The sequence below is a fragment of the Carcharodon carcharias genome, chromosome 1 (assembly GCF_017639515.1).
Source record: "Carcharodon carcharias isolate sCarCar2 chromosome 1, sCarCar2.pri, whole genome shotgun sequence".
Taxonomy (NCBI): Eukaryota; Metazoa; Chordata; class Chondrichthyes; order Lamniformes; family Lamnidae; genus Carcharodon; species Carcharodon carcharias.
The window spans coordinates 221,810,365-221,836,512 of record NC_054467.1 but is presented as its reverse complement, the minus strand read 5'-3'; the positions used below and the strand labels follow the sequence as shown (position 1 = coordinate 221,836,512).

Below are 26,148 nucleotides of genomic sequence, written 5' to 3'. Positions count from 1 at the left end.
ACCTTAAATCAATGCCACCAGGTTACTCATCCCTCCACCAAGGGGAAAAATTCCTTTCTGTCGTCCCTATCTATGCCCCTCAATGTTATAAAGCTCAAGAATGTCACCCCTCAACCTCCTCTGTTCCAGGGGAAATAACCCCAGTCTATGCTTTACCTCCTCATAAGTCAAACTCTCCAGCCCAGCCAGCATCCTGGTCAATGACCTCTGCATTCTCCTCACTCCAGTCACATCCCTCCCATGAAGTGCATTTCAGAACTGCACGCAGAACTATAGCTGTGGCCTAGACAGTGATTTCTGCACTTGCAACATGACCTCCCTGTTCCTATATTCTATTCCTCGGCTAATAAAGGCAAGTGTGGCATTTACCTTCGTAAACACCTTATGTAGCTGTCCCGCTACCTTAACGGGCCTATCAACATGCCCAGCAAGGTCCCTCTGATCCTCCTTATTTTCCATGGTCCTACCATTCCCTGTGTTTTCCTGCACCTCGTTTCTCCTGCCCAAGTGCATCACCTCACACTTATCCAAATACCATTTCATTTGGCATTCCTTAGGCCATGTGACCAGCTCGTCTGTATCCGCCTGCAATGTTAGGATCTCCTCCTGACTATTTGCCACCCCACCAATATTCACCTCCATAGATTCTGGAAGGTTGAGGGCAGGGGGACAGAGATGAAGTGTGTCACTGTGTGCACACTAACTGATCCACTGTCCTTGTTGTTAATTGCAGCATCAGAGCCTGTTCACCAGGAGCAATTCCAGATGCCCCTTCTCACACCTGAGGGCCCTCAACTGTCACCTGCATCACACCATTTCTGCGAAGCAGGCGCCAGCGCAGATACTAGCACATCAGTGGGCTTAACAATATCAGCTAGTGTCCCAGGGCACAATGGAGAAGGCACCTCACAATCGCTGGAAGAGCTGGCAGAGACAGAGTTCCGATAGCGCCAGCAGTCGGAGGACTGCAGGGGACCAGGCACATGCTGAGTCGGTGTGTGATGATGTGCCTCTGGAGTCGTCCGCGACGCAGCAGCTGCAGGAAATGCGGCCGGGTGTGCAGGAGCATCTGAGAGTGTTGCATGAAACTGATGCTTCACTTGGTGTCTGTGGTGGAGGAGTCCATGCGGAGCATCAGTGATGCAATGAGCCTCATGGCAGAGCGTCATGCTTCCTCCATGGACACAGTGGCGACTCTCATGGAGAGGGGATTCCAGAAGAACAAGCAGGTTCTCCTGGGGTTGCGCTCGGACCTGCAAGCCAGTGGCCACAGCTGGTCATTGCCAATGTGGGAGATGGTGTGGGCTTCAAGCTTCCCAGCTTGTTGCTCATCCATCGACAGTCAGCAGGGAGGTCCAGGGTGACCTCACTTTGGTGGAGCAACTGCCTGTCATCTCTGTGGGCTCCTCTCAGGGCGCTCTGGATGAGGGCACCAGCTGCTCCGCCCCTTTCCCAGTGACCGCTTCATCGGGTGAGGCTGCAACAACTGGCGAAATGCCATCTGTGGACCTGGCAGATCCCTCCCAGGCGGGGCCAGCACAGGCTCCTCGGGCCAGAGGACGGCTGCCAAGGTCATCGAGGCCAACAGGACAACAGAGTCAGCAGGCTGTCTCAGATGCCACCCCGAATGATAGGGTGGCACCAAGACGTAGCACCCAGAAACATAAACATAAGGCACCTTAGGCACACCACAGGTTTATCGTGGTGCTTTTGTGTTAGCCCTAGATTAGGGAATTATTTTTATATGCTTGATAAATGTTTTGGTTGACTTTGTGTGACCTTATGATGGTGAAAATTAAAACCAGATGTGTTACCATGGCTGAGGGTGGCTCCTTTGTTCTGCATTTGTATGTTTTACCTACATGTCATGAGTGTTTGAGTGGACATTGAAGTTTATGTCCAAAGCCCTTAGTTGCAGCTGATGAAGTTGGCAGATGTAGCACTTAAGTGCCAAGTATGGAAGCTCCATGCAAGGCTGGTCCTCCTGATCCATTTGTCTGAAGCTAGCTGAAGGATCATTGGATCAAAGTCTCCTGGGCATCCCTGCCTCCTTGGTGTAGTCCCGGGGCAGTGTTTAGCCCCTCAGCATTCCCCTGTGTTTCCTCATCCTCAGAATCAGTGCTGGACTCGTCATGTGCAGCCGCATCCACTGCGTCAACGTCTTTATCGTCCACTGCGCCCCCCCTTTCCAGCGCAAGATCGTGGAGAGTGCAGCATGCAACCAGTATCACCGACACACGATCTGGGGGGTACTGGATTGCGCCCCGAGTGGTCCAGGTATCAGAAGTGCATCTTGAGAAGACCGATGGCTCTCTCCACCACAGCCCTTGTGGAGGCGTGGCGCCTATTGTACCGCTGCTCAGCTTCTGATATTGGATGGCGGAGAGGCGTCATGAGCCACCTTCCAAGGGGATAGCCCTTTCCACCCAGCAGCCATCCATCAAACGGAGCCAGAGTACTGAAGAGCCCCGGCACCTACTTGTATCTGAGGATGTTGGCGTCTTGGGAGCTGCTTGGGTACCTGGCACAGACTTGTAGAATCAGCATCCTGTGATCACACACTATCTGCATGTTAATGGAGTGGAATCCCTTCCTGTTGACAAAAGCACATGGCTCTCTTACTGGCGCCTGGATGGCCACATGTGTGCAGTCTATTGCACCCTGAACATGGGGGAAGCCAGCAATGGCCACGAAGCCTCTGGCTCACTGTGTCTGGCTTGCCTGGTCCCAGCGGAAGTGGATAAGGCCAATGCACGACTGAACTGAGCGTCTGTAACCTGCTTGACACAAGTGTGCACAGTTGATTGGGAAACACTGCAAAGATCACCCACCAAGCCCTGGAAGGAGCCAGAAGCATAGAAGTTGAGAGCAACTGTGACCTTCAGAGCCTCTGGCATGGGGTGTCCGCCCACACAGTTAGGAGAGATCTCAGGGCCAATCATCTGACAGGTGTAGTTGACTGTATCCATTGACATTGGAGCCTCCTTCAGCACTGCACTTGAATCATATTGAGGTAGCTGCTTTGCTACCTGTATACCCTGGCAGCAGGATAGTGGCATCTTCTGCGGCCCCTTCCACCTTGGACCACCTCTTGGCCCTGCGCCACTTGTGCCTGCACCTGTACTCCCAAAGGTGGCTCCCCTGGAGGCTAATTGTCCAGTCCTGGCCTCCTCCTTATTCTATCCTTCCCTTCCTACTCAGAGGAGCTGTCTCCAGTGGAGATGTCAGAACCCATACCCAGGCTAAAGGGAGTCCTCCGGAAAGCTGCAGGCCTGATAAAGATTCCTGACTGAAGAGTGCTGAGCTAAAGGTTCAAAATACACTGAAAGCTGCTGGAATTCATTCTGCACTGCTACAGATCACACAGGCAAGTTTAAAACACTCTCTGCAATAAATACTTCACATAACACGTTGACAACACCACTGAGCCCTCTTACCTGCCTGCCCGTTGCACCATACGCCGACCTGAAGATCGCACGGGCGCCTGAAAATTGGCGTCAATTGACAATTTAAGGGTCTTAACTAGCCCGTTAATTAGTGGCGGGCGCACATCAAACTTCATCGCGCGCCCACCCAGCAAAATATCGCGATGGCACGCAGTTGGGACGCTCGCCCGACATCACCGTGTGTCATTTTTCGCACTGACGTGCGGGGCCCACCTCCCCAGATGTCAAGCAGAAAATTCTGTCCTTGGATAATAATGATCTGATTGGGCATAGCAACATGGATTTATGAATGGAAAGTCATGTTTGAAGAACTTGGATGAGTTTTTTGAGGATGTTACCAACAGAATTAATAAAGGGGAATCAGTGGATGTAGTGTGCTTGGATTTTCAGATGGCTTTCGATAAATTCCCCCACAGGAAGTTGGTTATCAAAATTAAAGCACATGGGATAGGAGGTAATATACTGGCATGGATTAAGGATTGGTTAACAGGCAGAAAACAGAAAGTAGGAATAAACGGGCCATTCCCATTTACATTTGAAAATGAGGTAGTTCAATCTGAAGCCAGGATGTTAAATTTTAAATTATGATGGTATATGAGGGGCAAATTGGCTGAGGTGGATTGGGAAAATACATTAAAAGGTATTACAGCACAGAGGCAATGGGCAGTCTTTAAAGAATTATTACATTGTTTACAGCTACATTCCTTCAAGTCACAAAAACCCAAAAAGGAAAGTCAGTCAACCGTTTTCACCATGTCCACAAACATTCACCCTCTCCACCACCGACGCACAGTAGCAGCAGTGTGTACCATCTACAAGATGCACTGCAGGAATTCACCAAGGCTCCTTAGACAGCACCTTCAAAACCCACAGCCACTACCACCTAGAAGGACAAGGGCAACAGATAGATGAGAACACCACCAACTGGAAGTTCCCCATCCTGACATGGAAATATATTGCTGTTTCTTCACTGTCACTGGGTCAAAATCCTGGAACTCCCTCCCTAACAGAACTGTGGGTATACCTACATCACATGGACTACAGCGGTTCAAGAAGACAGCACACCACCACTTTCTCAAGGGCAACTAGGGATGGGCAATAAATGCTGGCCCTGCCAGAAAAACCCACATCCCATAAATGAAGAAAACAAAAAAAATCCCGCATTGGCAGGCTGCGACTTGTGAGGTACCGCAAGGATCAGTACTTGGGCCCCAGCTGTTCACAATATATATCAATGATTTGGACGTGGAGACCCAATGTAATATTTCCAAATTCGTAGGTGACACAAGGCGAGGTGAGAATGTTTGTTGTGAGGGAGATCCAAAGTGGCTTCATAGGGCTTTGGACAGACTTAATGAGTGGGCAAGAACATGGCAGGTGGAACATAACATGGAAAAATGTGAGGTTACCCACTTTGGTAGAAGGAACAGATATGCAAAACATTTCCTAAATGGTAAGAGATTAGAACTTGTAGTTGTACAAAGGGACCTGGGTGTCCTCATCAATAAGTCACTGAATGCCAGCATGCAGGCGCAGCAAGCAATTAGGAAGGCAAACGATATGTTAGCCTTTATCGCAAAAAGATTTGAATATAGGAGTAGCGAAGTCTTGTTTCAATTGGATAGAATTTTGGTTAGACTACACCTGAAGTATTGTGAGCAGTTTTGGTCCCCTTAACTTAGGAAGGATATTATTGCCATAGAGAGAGTACAACAAAGATTCACCAGACTTGTTCCCGGGATGGTGGAACTGTCTCATGAAGAGAAATAAGGCAAACTGGTCCTGTATTCTCTAGAATTTCGAAGAATGAGAGGTGATCTCATTGAAACCTACAAAATACTTAAATGAATAGATGGGGTAGATGCAGGTAAGATATTTTCCCTGGTTGGGGAGTCTAGAACTTGGGGACATAATTTCAAAATAAGGGGGAAGACACTTAGGACCAAGATGAGAAGAAATACTTTTACTCAGAGTTGTGAATCTTTGGAATTCTCTACCCCAGAGGATCATGGAAGCTCAGTCATTGAGTATTTTTAAAGAAGAGATTGACAGATTTCTAAATACCCAATGATACAAATGGATATGAGGATAGTGTAGGAAAAAGGCATTGAAGTGGATGACCAGCCATGATCGTAGTGAGTGGCGGAGCAGGTTCGGTGGGTTGAATGGCCTAATCCTGCTCCTACGTTTCTATGTTTCTTGTACAGAGAATGAGCAATTGAAGATACAGCAAAAGCTAATCAAGAAATCAAGATTAGAAAAGCAAAAAATAGAAATACTGCAAAACAATGATGTAGATCCATATTCCCATAAAATATTGATATCAATTTGATAGCAGTTTACTGATCACTGAACTTTTGGTAACCAAGGATATAATACCAATAAATATGTCAAAAATGCAAAATTGTATACCAGCTTGTCAGCTTTCAGAAATACACTAATGATACCAAGCTCTACACCATCACTCCTAGCCCTAAAGAGAGTTATCCAGTCTTGCATAAGCAGCAATATTCTCCAATTAAACATTGAATAGACTGCAGCAGTGATCTTGCGTTCTCACAAAAACTTCATAACCTCTCCACTGATTGTATTTGCTCCCTGGTCATTGCAAATTCTCAACTTCAACCTGAGACAATCTCCAATTCAACCATGAGCCAAGTTTCTGATCCCACATATTCCCCATCACAAGCAGCACTTACTTCCACATCTGTAATATCAACTCTGTGTAGCCTAACTACAAACATTCCCACTCTTTACAACCAGTTCCTGCTATCCACCACTGAAATTAACAAACATGTTTTGTCACTTCCAGACTCGCCAAAATCCAATGTTCTCCTCACCTGTATTCCATATTCCAACCTCTAAATTTCAGCTTATCTCAAACTCTGCTGTCTGTGTGCTGTGACCAATTCCCACTCACCTATCCCCATAGTTCTTCCTGACCTGCATAAGATACCAGACCCACAGCTTCCGATTTAAAATTCTTGTCCATGTTTAAATTCCTTTTGATTTGTCCTTTCCTATCTCTAGCCTCCAATGCCTGCACAACCACTAAACTCACCACTAGTCCCACCCATGAGCTCCACATTTCTGTGTCTCTGGCCTTTTGTGTATACCTCCAAACCACTGTCAGCACTGTGCCTCTCCACCTCCCTTCTTTTACTTGTGGTCATCCTTCATTGTTTTGGAATCATTTTTTGTCCAGATGGCCTCTTCCAAAGTGCCTTGGAATTTTTATTTTAAAGATTAAAAGTTCTCTAAAAATGCATACTTATGTTAATCTTGTAATAATTATCTCCACTCTTTACAACTAATTCCTGTCATTTGTTAAACTAGCAATTAGAAAAGCAAGAGAAGTGTGAAGCATAGAATTTGCTGTGTCGACCAACCACAGTTTATTATTCCAATCTGCTTAGAGTAACCTGATCTTCCTCATGAACAGGGACATCTATGAAACAGTGCCTCAAATAGTATCTTGACCCAATTCAAACAGGAATTGCTGTCATCAAATGGGAATACGATGTGCTAGAGTAACAACCCCTGTGTGATGGGTGACTACTCTCACACTTCTATATTAGACAGGTACCAACACAGTTCATCAAAATGAAAGGGGAACAAACCAAAATGGCAAATAGCCCAGGAACCACCCTTTCATACCTCTTAGTTCTATATTTTTTTGCAACTTGGAGAGGCCCAAGAGCAAGCTGTCAATTTGCTTTTGTGACTATGGATGGTCCATAGTACAAGAAGGCTGCGAGGGAGGAAAGGAAAGAAATTACTTTCTATTAAATACCTCACAGCAACTGGATTAAGAGGGGTTTACATTTCCTTTGCTGTTGAGAAAATAGCTCACTTACCTCCATAATTGGACTTGAGGCCAGTACTTTTTCTTCAACATTTGCTTCATTGGCTGATCCACCAACAGTAGCGAAATAACGCATGGCATACTTAGCAGACACTGTCTTCCCAGCTCCAGACTCCCCACTTACAATAATGGATTGGTTCTTCTCATCTCTGGCAAGAAGAAAAGAAATCATACACAACTTAGATTTGTCCCTCTCCATCACAATCTTCTCCATCCCTGTTTCACAACTGGAGTCATTATTCCTTTTAACTTTCCTCTCATTCTCCTGAAGCTCCAGTTCTGCCACCAGACATACTCTTTTTCCCTCACTGCATTTAAAAAACCAGAATTATTCACAAAGCATTCAATCATCTCCTTGATGCCTCTACCTTCCTACTGCTGATTTGCAGGTGCATTGTCAATGTCATTTATAAATATTTATAAGATAATTTCCATTGGTGGAAACCCAAATTTTTATGCATCCTGTGATGTATATTTAGAACAACCACCTCTTATTGTTGCCTGTTAAATGTCAATTCCTTATATTGCATAATGCCCAGTCCTACATTTATCACAATGTTCTGAGCATTAACAGGTGTTGAACTCCACGCAGAGCCTGGAACCAAGTCTAAATGAAGGGCAGTGGCACGTGGGTCAGTTTCGTCTCATTTGCCTAACATCAGGAATAAAAAGATAAGGGCACAAAATTTCCACAGATTTCTCCTGACCTCCAGCTGTAATTTTGGTTAGAAGACAGAGGAAATCCAGCAGAAACAGTAGTTAACACTCTTGTCACGAGAAAAGCAGTATGTTATTTCAATTGAGAGAGATTGCAGAACTCTGTGGTTTAGATGGATCTGGGTGTCCTGGAACGTGTTTCACAAAAAGTGAACTACATTCGAAGCAGTGCAGAGAAAGTTCGCTCAACTAATTCCTGGGATGAAGGGGTTATCTTATGAGAAAAGGTTGGACAGGTTGGGCCTGTATTCTTTGGATTTTATAAGAATGAGAGGTGATCTTATTGAAACACAAACTCTTGAGGGGACTTGACAGGGGATGCTGAGAGGGCGTTTCCCCTTGTGAGAGACTAGAACTAGGAGGCACGCTTTAAAAATAAGGGATTTCACATTTAAGACAGAGCTAAGGAGAAATTTTTTCTCAGATGGTCATTAGTCTGTGGAATTCTCCTTCCCAGAGAGCAGTGGAGGCAGAGTCATTGAAAATTTTTAAGGCTAAGTTAGATAGATTCTTGGCTGACAAGCGAGTCTAAGGGTATAGGGGTAGACAGGAAAGTGAGTTGAGGCCACAGTCAAATCAACCCTGATCTTATCAAATGGTGGAAGCGGTTGGAGGGGCCAAATGGCCTCCTCCTGCTCCTAATTCATGCATTTGTATGAAAGCATGTGCCGACTAAACCTCAGCCAAATTTACAGTGGTAGATGGGGAGCAACCCCAATGACATTCCTGGTAAGAAAACAAATCAATCTTTTGCTGTAATTGAACCAAAACACATAATCCAAAAATTAACCAAATACTCATTCCATTCTTTCATAAACTGTTAATCAATACAGGGATATTATTCAGATGAGACCCTCAGGAACAGCAAGGCAGCTAGACATTTCTTCCCAAAAAGAGAGTGTTCATATTTTTTATGGTTATGCCCTGTTTACCAGCACAGAGTGAGGTCCCTCTGGGGCTGCTAGTGTAGGCAAACAGTCTTGAAAATACACAAGAAAACAACACAAAAGAATTCCTGTAAAATACATAATTGGGCTGATAATCAGTATCACCTAGTCACTACCGCTGGACTTTTGAAGCTGTCTTTCCCACATCATTCAACCTTGGTGGTCCAGGCACTGGCCTTTGAACTAAAGTAGAACTACTTTTCTATAGGAAGTGCGTTCTACTAAATTGTCACATAATCCAAAAAGAGTGGAGCAGATCTCTCTGTTCGCCCAGCCTCATGCCTAACATTTATCATCACTAAAAAATACACTGACTAATTCAGTCATTTATCTCACTGTAGTGCACAAATTGGTTGGCATAATTACCAGCAGGAGAACTGTGACAACATATCAAATAATTCATTGGGTGCAAAGTGCTTTGGGACATGGTGAAAGGTTCTATGTAAATGTGTTCTTTCACCATTTCTTCAAGAAGTACAACCTAACTGCCTGTAGGAGGAATATATTATACCATATCAGACCAGTTGCTCTGGGGGCAATGCAGCTTGCTTGGCCCTTAATTCTGGTGTTAGCATTTGGGGTTGTGACGAGGAGTTCAAAGCTGATGATTCCGTTGGTCAGGGTTCATGTTCTATGAGGCTGGTGCATTAAACACTGCACTGAGGGAGTGGTTTGTGTTGAATGGATCTTCAAGATTGGGTCCCAGAACAACTAATAATACTTTCCCGAATCCACACAGAGACTATAAACATTACTCACTGCAACTGGTAGATATTGTACATGTGTTTGTTGTGGGTGGGATTGCGCTCTTCTACACAGTGAAGAAGAATTCACATTTCTGGTTTAAAAAGAGCTGGGGTGTTCTCCCAGATGTCCTGGCCAATGTTTATCCCTTTACTAACATCACAAGAACAGTTTAATTTGCCACTTATCTCATTGCTGTTTGTTGGAATTACTGTGTGCAATCTGCATTGCTGGATTTCCCTGTATTACAACAGCAGATCATTGGTTGTGACACACATTGTAACAGCCTGAAGTTGTCAAAATCACTATTATATAAAGGCAAGTGCTTTCCTCCTGGAGAACAAGATATTGCATCCATGAACACCAGTTCATTGGGACTGAGCAGTCAATTACATGAGTGATTCTTGACACACAAGAAATATGTGAGTAGAGCTCCAAAAAAATCATTCTCCTGCATCTGCAAATGGCTCAGAATATAGCATCCTTCACTATAAATGATGCACTAATTCAGTCAGTTTGAAGCACAAGTCAACACACAGATCACCAGATTTTCTTAAACAAATCCACATTGGAAAACTTAAGGAGGCAATTTTTGAAAGGAGGGTGGAAAGAGGACCCAGAGGCAGTAAACCACCACCTAGAAGACAGAGCAAAAGAGTGACCCAGAGACAAAACCTCCACTTGGAAGAGCCATCCAATCCAGTCCAGTCTGTAGCTTCAGAATGGAGTGGCCGCATTCTGAGGGAAATCAAAACGTGACACCACAGGAATACAGTTAAGTGATTGGTTGGTGAATGTTTTGCTCGTTCGTCTGCAAAGCTTGTCTAATTGATTAATAATTGTAAGGTTTTATTAGTTGTAGTAAGGTTTACTAGCAATAGTAAAAGCTATTGGGAATAGCAATGTTTATTAATTCTAAATTAGCTGCTTGATAGTATAAAATTTGAATATTGCTGAAAAAAGAGACATTTTGTTGAAGCTTTTTGTCTTACACTCATCAGGACAATTTGCAAGAATACAAATGTATGCTGTATGAGAAGAGACTACTGATTGTTTGGCAAGTGGACTCTGATTGGTAGAGGCACTGCTATGGAAAATGCACCAGTTGATGGTGACTGACAGTTAACTGTCAATCATTGTTTGAAATGTAAACAACGCAGCTTGACTCTGATTGGCCAAGGCATTGCCCTGAGAAATGAATCAGTGAATAGTTGTCACTTATTTTGTTTAGCTGAAACAGGCGTAATGTGTGTACATGTTCCTTCCGTCTGCGAAGAACAGCGCCATGTGTATTAATATATGTAGCTTCCAGAACACGCAAATGTACCACACCATGAGCCTGACTGACAATCTTACAATTGTTGTCAGAAAAATTCTTATCACACTGAGGGTTACTTAGCAAATATTGTCCAATTGCGAAATCAAATCCAATGTAATCACATCTAATATAAATTTGCTGTTTTCCCTTATATTGTATTCTTGCAAATTGCCCTGATGAGTGCAAGATGAAAAGCTTCGAAAAAATGTATTTTTTCAGCAATTATAAATTAATTAAGAATAAATTAATTAACACATAATAAAGATGGCAGGGCAGGTGGTGTTTTGAAACAGCAGAATGTGGGAGTTCCTGGACACCGAGGTGATCCAGGGTAAACACTTCTCCAGTGTCTGCAGCTTGAGGAGTTTTGGCTTGAGCCACTGAGCCGGAGGCCAAGCTGCAGACACTGCAATGCATCAGGGAGGGGGAAAGTTACCTGGACATTTTGTACCAGGATGCACTCACACCCCTTACAATAGGGCCTTCTGATATGGTCAGTGGTCAAGGACAGGAGGGTGTGACTACGAGTGAGGCAAGTATAGGGACCGAGAAGGTAAAATTGGAGGAGCCTCAGCCTTTGCAATTGCCCAACAGGTTCAAGACTCTTGCAGCCTGCATGGATAACAGCAATGGCTGCAGGATGGATGAGCAAATTGACCATGGCACTATGGTACAGGAAGTCATTCAGGTAGGGGGAGTTAATACGAATGTAGTAGTTGTTGGGGACAGTACCGTCAGGGGCATAGATGCAGTTCTCTGCAGCCAAGGACAGCAGTGTTGCCTGTCCTGTGCCAGGGTTCAGAACATCTGCTCTGGGCTGGAGAGGAACTTTCAGGGGGTGGATCCAGTGGTCATGGTCCACGTAGGTAGGGACTAGAAAAGGGGTTCTGCTAGAGTATGAGCAACTAGGGGATAAATTAAAAATCAGAACCTCAAAAGGTAATAATCTCTGAATTACTACCTGAGTCACGAGCAAATTGGTTTAGGGTAAATCAGATTGGTGTTAAGTGCATGGCTCAAAGATTGGTGTGGGAGAAATGGGTTTTGATTCATGTGGCACTGGCACCAGTACTGCGGAAAGTAGGAGCTGGACTGGTAGGATGATCTTCACCTGAACCACGCTGTGACAAATGTTCTGGCGAGTTGTATAACTAGGGCGGTAGAGAGGGCTTTAAACTAAATAGTGGGGGCAAGGGATCAAGTTTCGGAAGATATGATATATTAAATAGAGAAGAAAGGGCAAAAAAGCAAGATAGGAATAAGGGTAATGATGATCAGAATGCGGCAGGAAGGGACAGGGTGTACAAACCTAAGAGTGCACCAGCAGATAAGGCTAGAGGTTCCAAAAAAAGTAAAAAGAGAGAACCAAAGGTTCAGTATCTCAACCCATGGAGCATTTATAACAAAACAGATGAATCGACAGCATAAATAGAAATAAATATGTTATGATCAGAAAGCTATTAGAGACATGGCTGTATGATGACAAAGTATGGGGCCTGAATATTCAAGGGTACATGACATTTAGGGAGGACAAGAAGCTAGGAAAAGGTGGAGGGGTAGCTCCGTTAATTAAGGATGACACTGGTACATTAGAGAGAGATATCCCTAGTTCTGGCAATCAAGATGTAGAATCAGTCTAGGTAGAGATGAGAAATAGTAAAGGTAAGAAGTCACTTGCGGAAGTGGCTTATAGGCTCCCAAACAGTAACCACACTGTAGGGCAGGGTGTACAGGAATAAATAATGGGGATTTGTGATAAAGCTATGGTGATAATCATGGGTGATTTTAATTTACATACGGATTGGACAAATCAGGTTGGTAAAGACAGCCTGAAGGTTAAGTTCATAGTGTTTTCAGGACAGTTTCTTACAGCAGGACATTTTACCACCAACCAGAGAGCAGGTTATATTAAGTCTGGTAATGTGCAATGAAACAGGATTAATGACTTCACAGTGAAGGCTCCCCTAGGTAGCAGTGATCATTATATGATTGAATTTCACATTCAGTTTGAAGGGGAGAGGAGTGGATCTAAAACTAGTGTTTTAAACTAAAGTAAGGCTAATTATGAGGGCATGAAGACAGAACTGGCTAAAGTGTACTGGGAAATTAGGTTAAGCGCATAAGAACTAGGAGCAGGAGTAGGCAATTCAACCCCTCGAGCGTGCCCCGCCATTCAATACGATCATGGCTGATCTCATTTTGGCCTCAGCTCCAATTTCCTGCCCTCTCTCCATAACCTTTCAACCCATTACTAATTAAAAATCTGTCTGTCTATCCCCTCCTTAAATTTATTCAGCATCCTGGAACAGGTCAGTAGAGATGCTATGGCAGACATTTAAGGAGATATTTCAGAATACTCAGAAAAGATACATTCCAGTGAGAAAGAAAGATTCCAAGGGAAGGAAGCACCATCTGCGGCTAACTAAGGAAGTTAAAGATAGTAAAGAATAAGACTTTTAAAAAATAAAGAAAAAGTGTATAATACCGCAAAGATGAGTGACAGGCCAGAAGATTAGAGAGAGTATAAAAAACAGCAAAGAATGACTACAAGATTAACAAGGAGGGAGAACTTAGAGAATGTGAGAAGGCTAGCTAGAAATAGAAAAAAGTAAGAGTTTCTACAGGTATTTAAAAAGGAAAGCAGAAAGTAAAATGAGTGTTGGTCCTCTAGGGAGTAACAATGGGGAATTAATAATGGAAAATAAGGAAATAGCACATGAATTGAACAGATATTTTGCTTCTACCTTCACTGTAGAGGATACAAACAACATCCCAGGAATTATTGTGAATCAGGAGGTGAAAGGGAGGGAAGAGCGTAAAACAATTTCAATCACCAGGGAAAGGATGCTGAGAAAATTATTAGAACTAAGAGTTGACAAGTCCCCAAGAGCTGATGGATTTGATCCTAGGGTCTTAAAAGAAGTGACTGCTGAATTAGTGAGTGCATTGGTTTTAATTTTCCAAAATTCGCTAGATTCTGGAAAGGTCCCATCAGGTTGGAAAATAGTGAACATGACTCCTCTATTATAGAAAAGGAGACAGACAGAAAGCAGGAAACTACAGGCTAGTTAGCTTAACATCTGCCTTAGGGAAATTGCTGGAATCTATTAAGGAGGTTATAGCAGGTCACTTAGAAAATCTCAATGCAATCATGCAGAGTCAACATAGTTTTGTGAAAGGGAAATCCATGTTTGACTAATTTATTGGCGTTCTTTGAGGAAATAACAAGCAATGTGGTTAAAGGGGAACCCGTGGATTTGCTGTGCTTAGATTTCCAGAAGACATTTGACAAGGTGCCACACCAAAGGTTACTACATAAAATAAGAACTCATGGTGTAGGAGGTAACGTATTAGCATGGATAGAGATAAAAGCAAAAAAACTGCGGATGCTGGAAATCCAAAACAAAAACAAAAACAGAATTACCTGGAAAAACTCAGCAGGTCTGGCAGCATCGGCGGAGAAGAAAAGAGTTGACGTTTCAAGTCCTCATGACCCTTCGACAGAACTTGCGTTCGAGTCCAAGAAAGAGTTGAAATATAAACTGGTTTAAGGTGTGTGTGTGTGGGGGGCGGAGAGAGAGAGAGAGAGAGAGAAGTGGAGTGGGGGTGTGGTTGTAGGGACAAACAAGCAGTGATAGAAGCAGATCATCAAAAGATGTCAACAACAATAGAACAAAAGAACACATAGGTGTTAAAGTTAAAGTTGGTGATATTATCTAAACGAATGTGCTAATTAAGAATGGATGGTAGGGCACTCAAGGTATAGCTCTAGTGGGGGTGGGGAGAACATAAAAGATTTAAAAAATGTTTTTAAAATAATGGAAATAGGTGGGAAAAGGAAAATCTATATAATTTATTGGAAAAAAAAAGGAAGGGGGAAACAGAAGGGGGTGGGGATGGGGGAGGGAGCATGGATAGAGGATTCGTTAGCTAACAGGAAGCAGAGTGTAGGGATAAATAGGTCTTATGTGACAAGTGGAGTGCCACAGGGATCAGTGCTGGGGCCTCAACTATTTACAATTTATATCAATTGCCTTGGATGTACGGTTTGCTGATGACACAAAGATAGGTAGGAAAGTAAGTTGTGAAGAGGGCATAAGGATTCTGCAAAGGGACGTAGATAGGTTAAGTGAGGGGACAAAAATTTAGCAGATGGAGTATGAAGTGGGAAAATGTGAACTTGTCCACTTTGGTAAGAAGAACAGAAAAGCAACATATTATTTAAGTGGAGAGCGATTGCAGAACTCTGTAAACAGAGGGACCTGGGGGTGTCCAGGTACATGAATCAGGAGAAGGTAGTATACAGGTACAGCAAGTGATTAGGAAGGCAAGTGGAATATTGTTGTTTATTATAGGGGAATGGACCATTAAAGTAGGAATGTTTTGCTACAGTTCTACAGAGCGTTTGTGAGACCACAGCTAGAGTACTGTGTACAGTTTTGGTCTCCTTATTTATGGAAGAATATACAAAAATATATATTAGGGGCAGTTTAGAGGTTCACTCAATTGATAGCTAGGATGGGGGTTTATCTTATGATGAAAGGTTGGACAAGCTGGACCTGTATTAATTGGAGTTTAGATGATTGAGAGGTGATCTTATTGAAACATATAAGATCCTGAGGGGACTTGACAGGGTGGATGCTGAAAGGATATTTCCCTATGTGGGAGAGACTTGAACTAGGGAACAGAGTTTAAAAATAAGGGGTCTCCCATTTAAGACGGAGGTGAGAAGAATTTTTTTCCTCAGAGAAGGTTGTAAATCTTTGAAACTCTTCCTCAGAGCTTTGGAGGCAGAGTCAATGAGTATTTTTAAGGCAGAGGCAAGGTAGATTCTTGACTAACAAGGGAGTCAAAGGTTATTTGGGGGGCGGGGGGTAGGCAGAATGTGGAGTTGAGGCCACAATCAGATCAGCCATGATCTTACTGAATGGCAGAACAGGCTCGAGGGGCTGATGGGCCAACTCTTGTTCCTAATTTGTATGTTCGTATGTTTTCACTTTTGTTAAAAACCAATTCCTTGGCCGTGTGCTTCTGTCCAACTTGTTTTGTGTTTCTTTGATGTCTCTATCGCTTAATTAATTGATTTGGTCACAAACACAGAGACGTGCACACTAAAAGCAAAAAGAATTGACATGCTGATCACCAAACTACGACATTAACACATGCTTAAACAAATCACAGTAAATCGTACAGAACCCTGACAGATTCATTACCGACTCTTCAAAACTCTCCAACATTGGACAGCTGAATATAAATAAACTGCATGTTTAAAAAGAATATTCGACAGGCGGAACTTTCTCAATTTCTTCTTGCTTCACAGTAATATTTCTACAACTTAAAGCAGCTATATTGCTTTACATGATTATAAAACATATGGTCCAATTGAGGGGAATTTCCCCAAAAATGATAACATTCAATGGGACAAAGGGCCCTCACAAAATGTTACAATAGTTCTCATTCCGATTCTATCTGATCCACTTCATATTGCTGGCGTTTATATGTTTTACAATGTTGAACAGATCTTTCCTTCAAACTTAGTTCTTCTCATAACTGCAAAGAGAATATCACTATGCTGAACATTTCTTCTTTCATTCTGATTCAGACCATTGGGGGGTTTTCCACTTGCGAAACACTTTTAAACAGAAGCAGAAATTAACAGGGCCACATCCACAGAAGTGCAGCTGTCCTTAAACAACCACATGTTAAATGAGCAAGGGCAATGAATCATAGAATCACAGAATGATTACAGCACAGAGGTAGGTCATTCAGCCCTTTGTGTCTGCTTTGGCTGTCTGAAGGAGCAATTCACCTCATCCCACTCCCCCAACTTTTCCCTGTAGATCTGCAAATTATTTTGCTTCAGGTAATGGTCTCTTTTGAAACCTACGCTTGAATCTGCCTTCACCACTCTCAGGTGCAAACCACTCGCTACATAAAAAAGTTTTATCAAGTCGCCATTAATTCTTTTGCCAACTACATGAAATCTGTGTCCTCTTGTTCTCAATCCTTCCACCAATAGGAAGTTTCTCCCTTTCTACTCTGTCCAAACCCCTCATGTTTTTGAGCACCTCTATTAAATCTCCTCTCCACCATCCCTTCTCCACGGAAAAACAGCCCCAGCTTCTCCAATCTATCCACATAACTGAAGTTTCTCATCCTTGGAACCATTCTTGTGAATTCTTTCTGCACTCTGTCTAATGCCTTCCTAAAGCATGGTGCCCAGAACTGGACACAACACTGCAGTTGAGGCTGAAACAGTGTTTCATAAAGGCTCGTCATAACTTCCTTGCTTTTGTGCTCTATGGCCTGAATTTTATCTTTGGCGGGCACGCGCAATCAGCGGGCTTGGGAGCGTTCGGGAAACAGGCCCCCCAAACGCGATCGACCTCCGACCGCAATTTCACACTGGCTGGCCAATTAACGGCCAGCCAGCGTGGAACATGTGCTGAAAAGCTCAGCGCTGCCCGGGTGGGGGTGGGGGTGGGGACAGGCGCGGGTGAGCACTGCGAGAAAGCTCCCCGAAGGAATCCAGCTGCCTCAGGGAGCTGCAGACCTGAAAATTATCAAATAAAAGGTTTAAAAAGCTGCAAACAAAAAGCCCGTGCATCACAATCAAGTACCTGAAAACATGTCTCATAAAAATGCTGTCCACAGATATTTATTTTTATTTTATTTCAGAACGGAAATTTCATCTTGTCCTTGGATGAGGTTTGATGAAAGATGCAAAGGCCGCCTGGTCAATTTGGGTCCGCCAACCGTTAAGGTTGGAAGGGGCACGAAAAATCGGAGACAATTATGCCATTAATGGGCTTGATTGCCCTCTTAATTGTCGGCAGGCGCACTTACGACTTTTGCGTGCCCGCCAAGCGAAATATCGCGCGAGTACGCAATGACATTGGGATGCCTGCCCAACATCTTTTCGCGTGATTTTACACCTGCCTACCCGCCCATAGGATGTAAAATTCTGGCTATGCCTCTGTTTATAAAGAGCAGGATCTAGCATGCTTTACTAACCACACTTTCAACTTGCCCTATCAGCTTCAATGATTTATGCATATATATATATATATATATATATATATATATATATATATATACACCCCCATGTCTCCCTGCTCCTGCATCACCTTGAGAACTGTACCTTTCATTTTATATTGCCTCTCCTCGTCTTTCCCCCCAAAATGAATTACTTCACACTTCTCTGCATTAAGTTTCTCATCTGCCACTTGTCCACCTATTCCACCAGCCCGTCGATGTCCTCTTGAAATCTATCTCTATCCTCCTCACAGTTCAAAATACTTCCAAATTGTGTATCATTTGCAAATGTTGCACTTGTGCCCTGTACACCAAAGTTTAGGTCAGTATTATATATCAGGAATACATAGGACAGGATTTTCCCCTTGTCGGACGGGCGGGCCCATCTGGTAACGGCTGTGAGACTGACCGCAGGCTGCGATTTCATGCTGGCTGGCCAATGCCAATTATCAGCTTGAAAGGTGCACTAAGAGCCTCAGCCCTGCCGGGGTGAGGGCGGGAGGAGCGCGAGTGCTGAAGTGTGCACATGTGCGGGGGAGCACGCACCAACGGCTCCCTGAAGGCACAAAGCTGCCTCAGGGAGCTGAAGGATTTTAAAGTGAAAAATAAACTTTTTTTTATATATTACATAAACACGTCCCCACGTGTGACTCAGTCACATGAAGAAGAACCTCATCCCGCCTGTGAATGAGATTTTGTTAAAAACGCAAAGGCCACCTGGCCCATTTGCCTGCCCGCCAACTGAACGGTTGAGCGGGCAATGAAAGACGCAACTTAATTAATAACCTAAGGGCCTTAATAGGCCTCTTAATTGTCGGCGGGCACGTTGCCGCCTCTCGCGCGCGCGCCCACCGAACAAAATATCACGAGTGCGCGGTGACATCGGGACACTCGCCCAACGTCATCGCGCACTTTTTCAGTCCCGCTCGGGACGGATGTGCACCTGCCCACGGGATGAAAAATTCTGCCCATAGGTCCTAACACCAACGCTGGCGGACCCCACTATATACTTTCCTCCAGTACAAAAAACCATTCAACACCATTTCTCTGTTTCCTGTCACTCAGACAATGTTGTGTCCATGCTGCTACTGTCCCTTTTATTCCATGGGCTGAATCCATCCAGCAGCCAAAAACACCCCGACACAAGAGACGGGGAGGAATTTTTGGATAATTTTCTCCAAAGTACAATCTCAATGCAAAGGAAAACACAGCATTACAATGAGAGCCATGGGGAGTTAGAGAAGGGTGATCCTGCAGACACTAGTCTTCTCCAGCAGGTACAATATGCTTACTCTCTGTAAACATAAGAACAATTGAAATACGTGATTCTGCAGAAAGTCAGAATGCTAACGATGCCACCATGAAGCAGGAGGCAGTCCTGTTTAAATCTGTTCAAAAGAATGTTACAACATGCAGAATAATATTCCATTGCTTTTCCTGGTCATTCAAATGTCATGGAGAGATATTAATGAATATAACGTTACTGGAAATTATTTTAAATTGGACTTGTAGTGGTGTCTGTGTCTGTGTGTGTGTCTTAATTGGGTTAAAGCCAGCTAGTCTGGGTGCTTTGATGAATAGTTTTGAGATGTACATAGTAAGGTAGAGGGTACATTTGCATTTTGTTGAATAAGCCATTCAAAGACTGGGGGCGAATTCTTCCACCTAGCCAGGAGACACCAAGCAATATGTTTATATTACTAATAAAATTGGTACAATGGAAGGGGTTTTATTGTTAGAAGAGGTGGAGTTCAAAGGGCCAGGTAATAAAATGAGAATTTACATTCAAAGGGAGGCTAGGTATATACAGAAGAGTTTTGTATGTGGAAGTTGGGGGCATGTAAGAGGCATCCAAGCCACCTGTAAGCCCGACAACTGTCTGCAAAGCAAACAAATTGGAAGGAACCTCATTTTGAATTCCTAAGATAAAATGTGCTTTGCCTGGTGTCTGTTTAAAGTTTATGGGTTATTGTTGTCTTGGGGAAGATTACCTGAGAGTGATTAATTTGGGGATTTGTTTAATAGTTATTATGGTAGTAATTTGTAGATGTGTTTGTGTTTAATACCTTGTAAAATTAATAAATGTTAAATTTATATAAAAAAAACCTCTGGGGGCTTGGTGATTTCATTTCTGAATTCAGAGTTGCATCTCAAACATACCAATTGAAAATGCAGGTTATGACAGTTGTTTAAAATTTCCCTCTGGGATTTTAAATAACACAGCCTTTATCAACTGTTGTGTCATAACACAAAGCACTCTGCAAAGAATGGATCATAGTAGCTCTTTCGAGTACAAACACGTTTCCATCTGTTCCTATTCAGATGAAGTTATATTATTTCATAGTTTGCCATTGTGAGATTTGAACTCTTGATCTTGGGTTTACAAGCCCAGTACCATAACCACTTGGCTATTTAGGCCAAGCCCGAATGGTTCATAGTAGACCAACATTAGAGTCCCAGCTCTTAATCATTTTCAGCTGCTGCACAGGTCTTGACAACATTTGGGATTAAAAATAACCCAATAAAATAAGGTTCCCAATTTTGGTTGGATAAAGTCTCGCAGATATTGTCACATGACAATCCTGTCTCCAACAGCCACACATTCAGCACTGGTCGGGGGATATGGCCATCCTCAAGGAGCTTTGCCTTCCCATATCAATTGAAAAGCGAACAGACTTTCTTTTAGCTGATTGAATGATAGTCAAAAAATGCATGTAACCTCTTTTCGCCCCCGCCTCCAAAAAGTTTAAAACTAATAAGTAAATGTTCCAAGAGAATGAAGTAAAACATTTTAATGCCCCAATTAATTTTTCTCCAGGTTTGTTGTAAATTATTCCCAGGAGATCAATCTTTAATTTGTGGAGAATCCAGGATAATCCTGGACGGTTGGCAACCCTACGCTAAAATTATGTCACCAAACTCTTAAAAGACTATGTGTCCTGCTTGAGTTGAGTCTTTGTTAAAGGTTAGTGAAATGATTTTACATTCAGTATAACAAAGTAAATTATAAGATTGTTTTGAACCTCCAAGTGCACAATTTATGCTACACTTGGGTGAAGCCTCAATCGCTGTTAGAACACAGGAAATAATGTAAAATTCGAAACCAAATCCTTCAGAAACACACAACTACTTAATGGCTAGAATATGCATTATTTGCATTTGTTTGCTCCAAAGTCAAGGCTCTCATTACAGTTTAGTTACACTTTATCCCATTTGAGTAGAGTATGCAAATTAAACATTTTCTCCCCGTCAATAGTGTATGCAAAAGAAACTAAAGGGCTGCTTCCCTGAGTTCACATCGTTGACATCATAAACGCAGAAAATTATCCCAGATACACTATTCCATAATGCCTGGTTATCAATTGTTAAAAATTATGTAATGGAATTTATAGCACATTTAACTTTTTGATTACGAGGTTTTGGTTTTGGATTGCTCTAGCAAAGATTCAGCAACAACACAATGGGCTGTATGATGATTTGGCGTCAGCTACAGCTCAAGTGCTAGCATTCTCACTTCTGAATCACAAGATTGAGGGTTCAAATTCCACTCCAGAGACTTGAGCACATAATCCAAACTGACATCCCAGTGCAGTAGTGAGGGATAGTGCACTTCCATAGGTGCCATTTTTGTTTTAGGGACATTAAACCGAGGCCCCATCTGTCCTCTTCGGTAACTCAAAAGATTCCCCAGTATTATTTCGAAGAAGAGCACATGGAGTTCTCCCCAGTTTCCTGGCCAATTCATCCCTCAACTATTCTCACAAACAGATTATCTGGTCATTTTTTAATTGTTTGAGAGCACTTGCTCTGTACAAATTGGCTGTCACTTTTCCGACATTACACAAGTGATGACGCTTCAAAAGTACTTCATTGGCTGATACCATGAAAGGCACTATATAAATGTGCCCTAGAAAAGATTCAGCAACAAAATATTGGGCTATAGACCTGTCTGCAGCCTTTGACATGGTTGACCACACCATCCTCCTCCAGTGCCTCTCCGCTGTCGTCCAGTTAGATGGGACTGCTCTCACTTGGTTTCATTCTAATTGCAGCCAGAAAATCACTGGCAATGGCTTCTCTTCCTGCTCTGGCACAATTATCTCTGGTGTTCCCAAGGAGATGTCATTGTCCCCCTCGTATTTCTTATCTGCATGCTGCCCCTCAGCAACATCATTTTATGACCTGCATTCCCACCTTGCGTTCCCAACCATCAAGCTCTACTCTGCCAATGGAACCTTTGGAGTAAATTAATGCAGATTCTTTATTAATATGGCTCTAGTAAAATATATCTTTTAAAATTCATATCTTCATTACATTACTGTTGCTGAATACTATCCACACATGATGGCAGAGAATAAGCAAGTTCTTTGTAATCTTTTCAATATAGCCATTTTAGAAGTGCCCAGTCAGCAAGTCAATGTGGATGTTAAGATCTTCAAGCAGCCAAAGATGTTTTTCTTTTCCTTAAGTCTCTCATTGTTTGAAGTGAGCTGACCTAATCGATAAAATCAAAACTTTTAATTTGGCCTCCTGGAATGTTAGTGAAACAAAAAGATGAAGACAAATTCCAAATGTTCATCCAGATACGTGGAGGCTAAAATAGACCATAACTAAACAGCAACTTATTATATTGACCCGAAATAAGTCATTTAGTTAATGGAATTTTAGTGAAAAAAAGCAACTGTAGTCATTAGCTGTTAAAGACTTTGGGACATCCGGAGGCCATGAAAAGTGCTATATAAATGCAAGCTCTTTATTATAAGCTTTACCATGACCTGCACAATCATAACTAACTGCTCGATGGAAGCTTATTGTAGCTGTTGTACTTTCTGCAGCATCTGTGGATGGGAAGAGGCTTTGGTAAACATTACTATTAAAATATGGGCCTGACCATAATATTATCAAGTCAGTAACTTCTGAGCTTGAAGTAACTTCCACTTAATTACTGCAGTTAAACTGATTGATTATGAAGGGCTTCTAAAGCAGTACTCCCTGTCATGATGAATGACTTGTGCCTCAGAGCGCTTACTCCCTTAGATAAATTATTCCAGTATAGTTCTGACACCGGCATCAACTCAACAATGTGAAAGTTTGCTACAGTATGTCTCTTATCCACACAAATCTAACCCAGCCAATTCTCCTCCCATTAGCCTCCACGTAATCATCTGTAAATTCAAAGAAATTGTCACCAATAGTGTGGTCAAGCAACATTCATTCCTCAATGATCTGCTCACTGATGCTCAGAACCACTTGAAACCATGACCACATCACAAATTTGACCCAGACATAGACACGAGAGCTGAATGTCAGAGAAGAGGTGAAAGCAGGTGCTCCTGACATCAAGATGACATTCGGCAAAATATGGCACCAACAGCCCCAGCAAAATTGAAGCCAATGGGAATCAAATGGACCCCACCCCTCCCCCAACCCAGTGAATGAACCATACCTGATGCAAAGCAAGATGGCCTAGGCTGTTTGTGAAAGTTGTGTTATCATATCTTCCCTTGTGAACACTTATTATAGAACACTGTAATGTTACAGCAGTGATGATGTTTGTGTATAGAGATTAAACATATGGGTAGAAGGATCCACTCTGACTGCATGGTGAAAACTGCCTAAATTTGATCAATTAGAGTAATAGTCTCACAATGAGATAGAAGTTATATTAAGTGCTGTCAATGCAGCTTGTTCAGTTTATTTTGCTTCATGAGTGACCTACTTCTGAAGGGTAACTTTGAACTTGCTATTGTACATAGTTCTTACAGCTCAGTGGTGATGCATTCACATAAAAAGCCTTTTGTTCCGCCTTCAGAAGGTTCAAAGCTCCAGAACAAATGGGACTTCAATTAAGGATTTCATTTTTCACAGAAAATCAAACTGAATTGTGGAATGTGATCACAAAATACTGACATTATTCCAATGTAAATTTAAAAAAAAGTTTTTTTTAAACTTATATAGCTGCCATGAAGCAGAGCCTTTATTCAGAACTATTTTTAAGTTGTATATTGGTGTGAGAGTTCAAATTTCTATAGGGTCACCAGTTTTTTTTGAAGCAGTTCATCAGCATTTCCATATTTCATAGGTTGGTATGTATGCACACTATTGTTCACTCTGCAGCTGAAATGGGGCTCTGTTTAATTTTACTTGTCCCTTTAACAACTCAAAGTTTAACTGATGAGAATGACTATATCCCAGAAGTGGTAAGAAGTTAGTTTTGAGACACTTTGTGATTTTTGGAAGGACATATTCTCAGGATGTGGAAAACAGTGGCTAGGCTCCAATTACTGACCGCTCCTAGAGGCCAAGCAGAGACTGTTATGCTGAGCTATCCCCTTGAACCGCCTTGTGCTGATGCTGATGGTGCTCCCCCAAGAATTTTCAGGATTTTGATCCAATGACTATCAAGGAAGAACAATAATATTCACGTCAGGATGTGTGATACTCAGAAAGGAACTTGTAGACAAAGTTATTCCCATGATGGTGCTGCTCTTGTCCTCAATGGCAACAAGCCCTGCAATTGAGAAGTATTCTTGAAGTAAATATGCTGTGCTATTGCAGCACATCCTGTAGATATACAGCCACGGTGCACTGGTGATAGATAGCGTCCAGTGATGGAGTGGTCTTTTGAGGTTAATTAAAGGCTAATTTGATTTATTTCACACATTTTCCTTATGTTGCTGCTTGCTCATTATTTATATAGCAGTAAGCAGCTTCTGTGTTTTGAAGAATATGAGCCATGTGAGTTGCTTATAAAGATACTGAGGTGGGGATGTTGCATGGGCTGTGACATCCTGCAAAATTCCTAGACATGCCTCTGAACTCAAAAGAGCTACCAGTTCCTGAAGAACTACAAGATGGGTCAGTGCCTTCAAAATAAGTGGATAGAAAATTTTGGTGGCGGAGGATACAATGATGGAGAAAATAGTTCATTGAAAAGGGATGATATACGTTATACTTAATGGCTACAATCTGCCAAGAGCTACATCGGGATTTTGTTTCAGTCAGTCAATTTAAGTAATTTTTAAGTGGAAGGAGCACTGACCCTTAGCCTCTAATAATGCATCCCGAAACAGAAAAGACAGATTGCTGAATGCTCCATACTACTAAAAACTATAGTTCTCCATGGGGACTGTATTACATGTTTATGCTCCTTCTGTTTCTTGTATCATACAGATTATAGTTGTTCGTGAATTGCTGGAGGCACTCTTGTGACAAGACATCCCTTCTGCATTCAGGTTGGTCTTATATACTCAAACGATGGATCAACAAAGTAATAACCAATCTGTTGGAATTCTGTATAGAAAAAGTGTCACCACTGGCCAAAATTTCAACATTCTGCATATATAAACCAAGATAGAATTTGGCAAACAAGAGATGTAGTATAATACACTTTGGCTGCTAATCCTCTGTTAATTTCTTACCGACCATTTTGGCTCCTATGGTTTTATTTTTTTTTAAATACTTAACTTCGCTCATACAGTAAGCAAGGAGCTGCTGCCAAATTCCTTCTTCTTTGTCAAATGACTAGCAAATACACTAACCAATGGACAGCCACAAACTAGACCCCAAATCCCATCCTTGGTCTGTGCTTAGTGAGCTGATCAGAGTCAGGATTAGGATAGGGGCATTAGAAATGACCTCAGCACCCCAGGGCTGGGAGAGAAGATAAAGGAGGAGAAGTATCAGCCAGCTTTTAATTACAAACAGTGACCTTGCTCTTTGCTAGAAAGTGCATGTTTTTGTCGACTGATGAGAACAACATTAGGCTTATCTGTGATGTAGCCCTCACCTCTCCCAAAATGAAAAACCTGCCAACATTCACTCCCAATGCTCACATATAGAGGAATATCTCTGATGGCAAGTGGGCGAGACTGAGGAGAAGCCGTTGGCTAGGGACCCATAACACAGCAAAGCTTTCAGTGGAAGAAGGAGAAAAAACTAACTTGGAGGACAAAAATAAAACGCTGCCGTCTTAGAAATAATTAGAGTCTTCTCCAGTTTTCTGATGATTGATGTTACCAGGCATAAATCAGATGTTCATTTATGCAGGACAATTCAAGCCAGTGCCAATTACAA

At 42.5% G+C, this 26,148-nt stretch overlaps 1 protein-coding gene across 2 annotated transcripts in view; it reads right to left on the bottom strand.

Annotated features, from left to right (window-relative positions):
* myo5b (myosin VB) overlaps positions 1–26,148 on the bottom strand; it is a 338,678-nt gene that overhangs the window by 188,888 nt on the left and 123,642 nt on the right. For both annotated transcript variants that reach the window (XM_041190990.1, XM_041190998.1), the window contains exon 5: positions 7,304–7,460. In XM_041190990.1, coding sequence (XP_041046924.1) covers positions 7,304–7,460 — 157 coding nt within the window. The remainder of the gene's footprint in view (positions 1–7,303; positions 7,461–26,148) is intronic.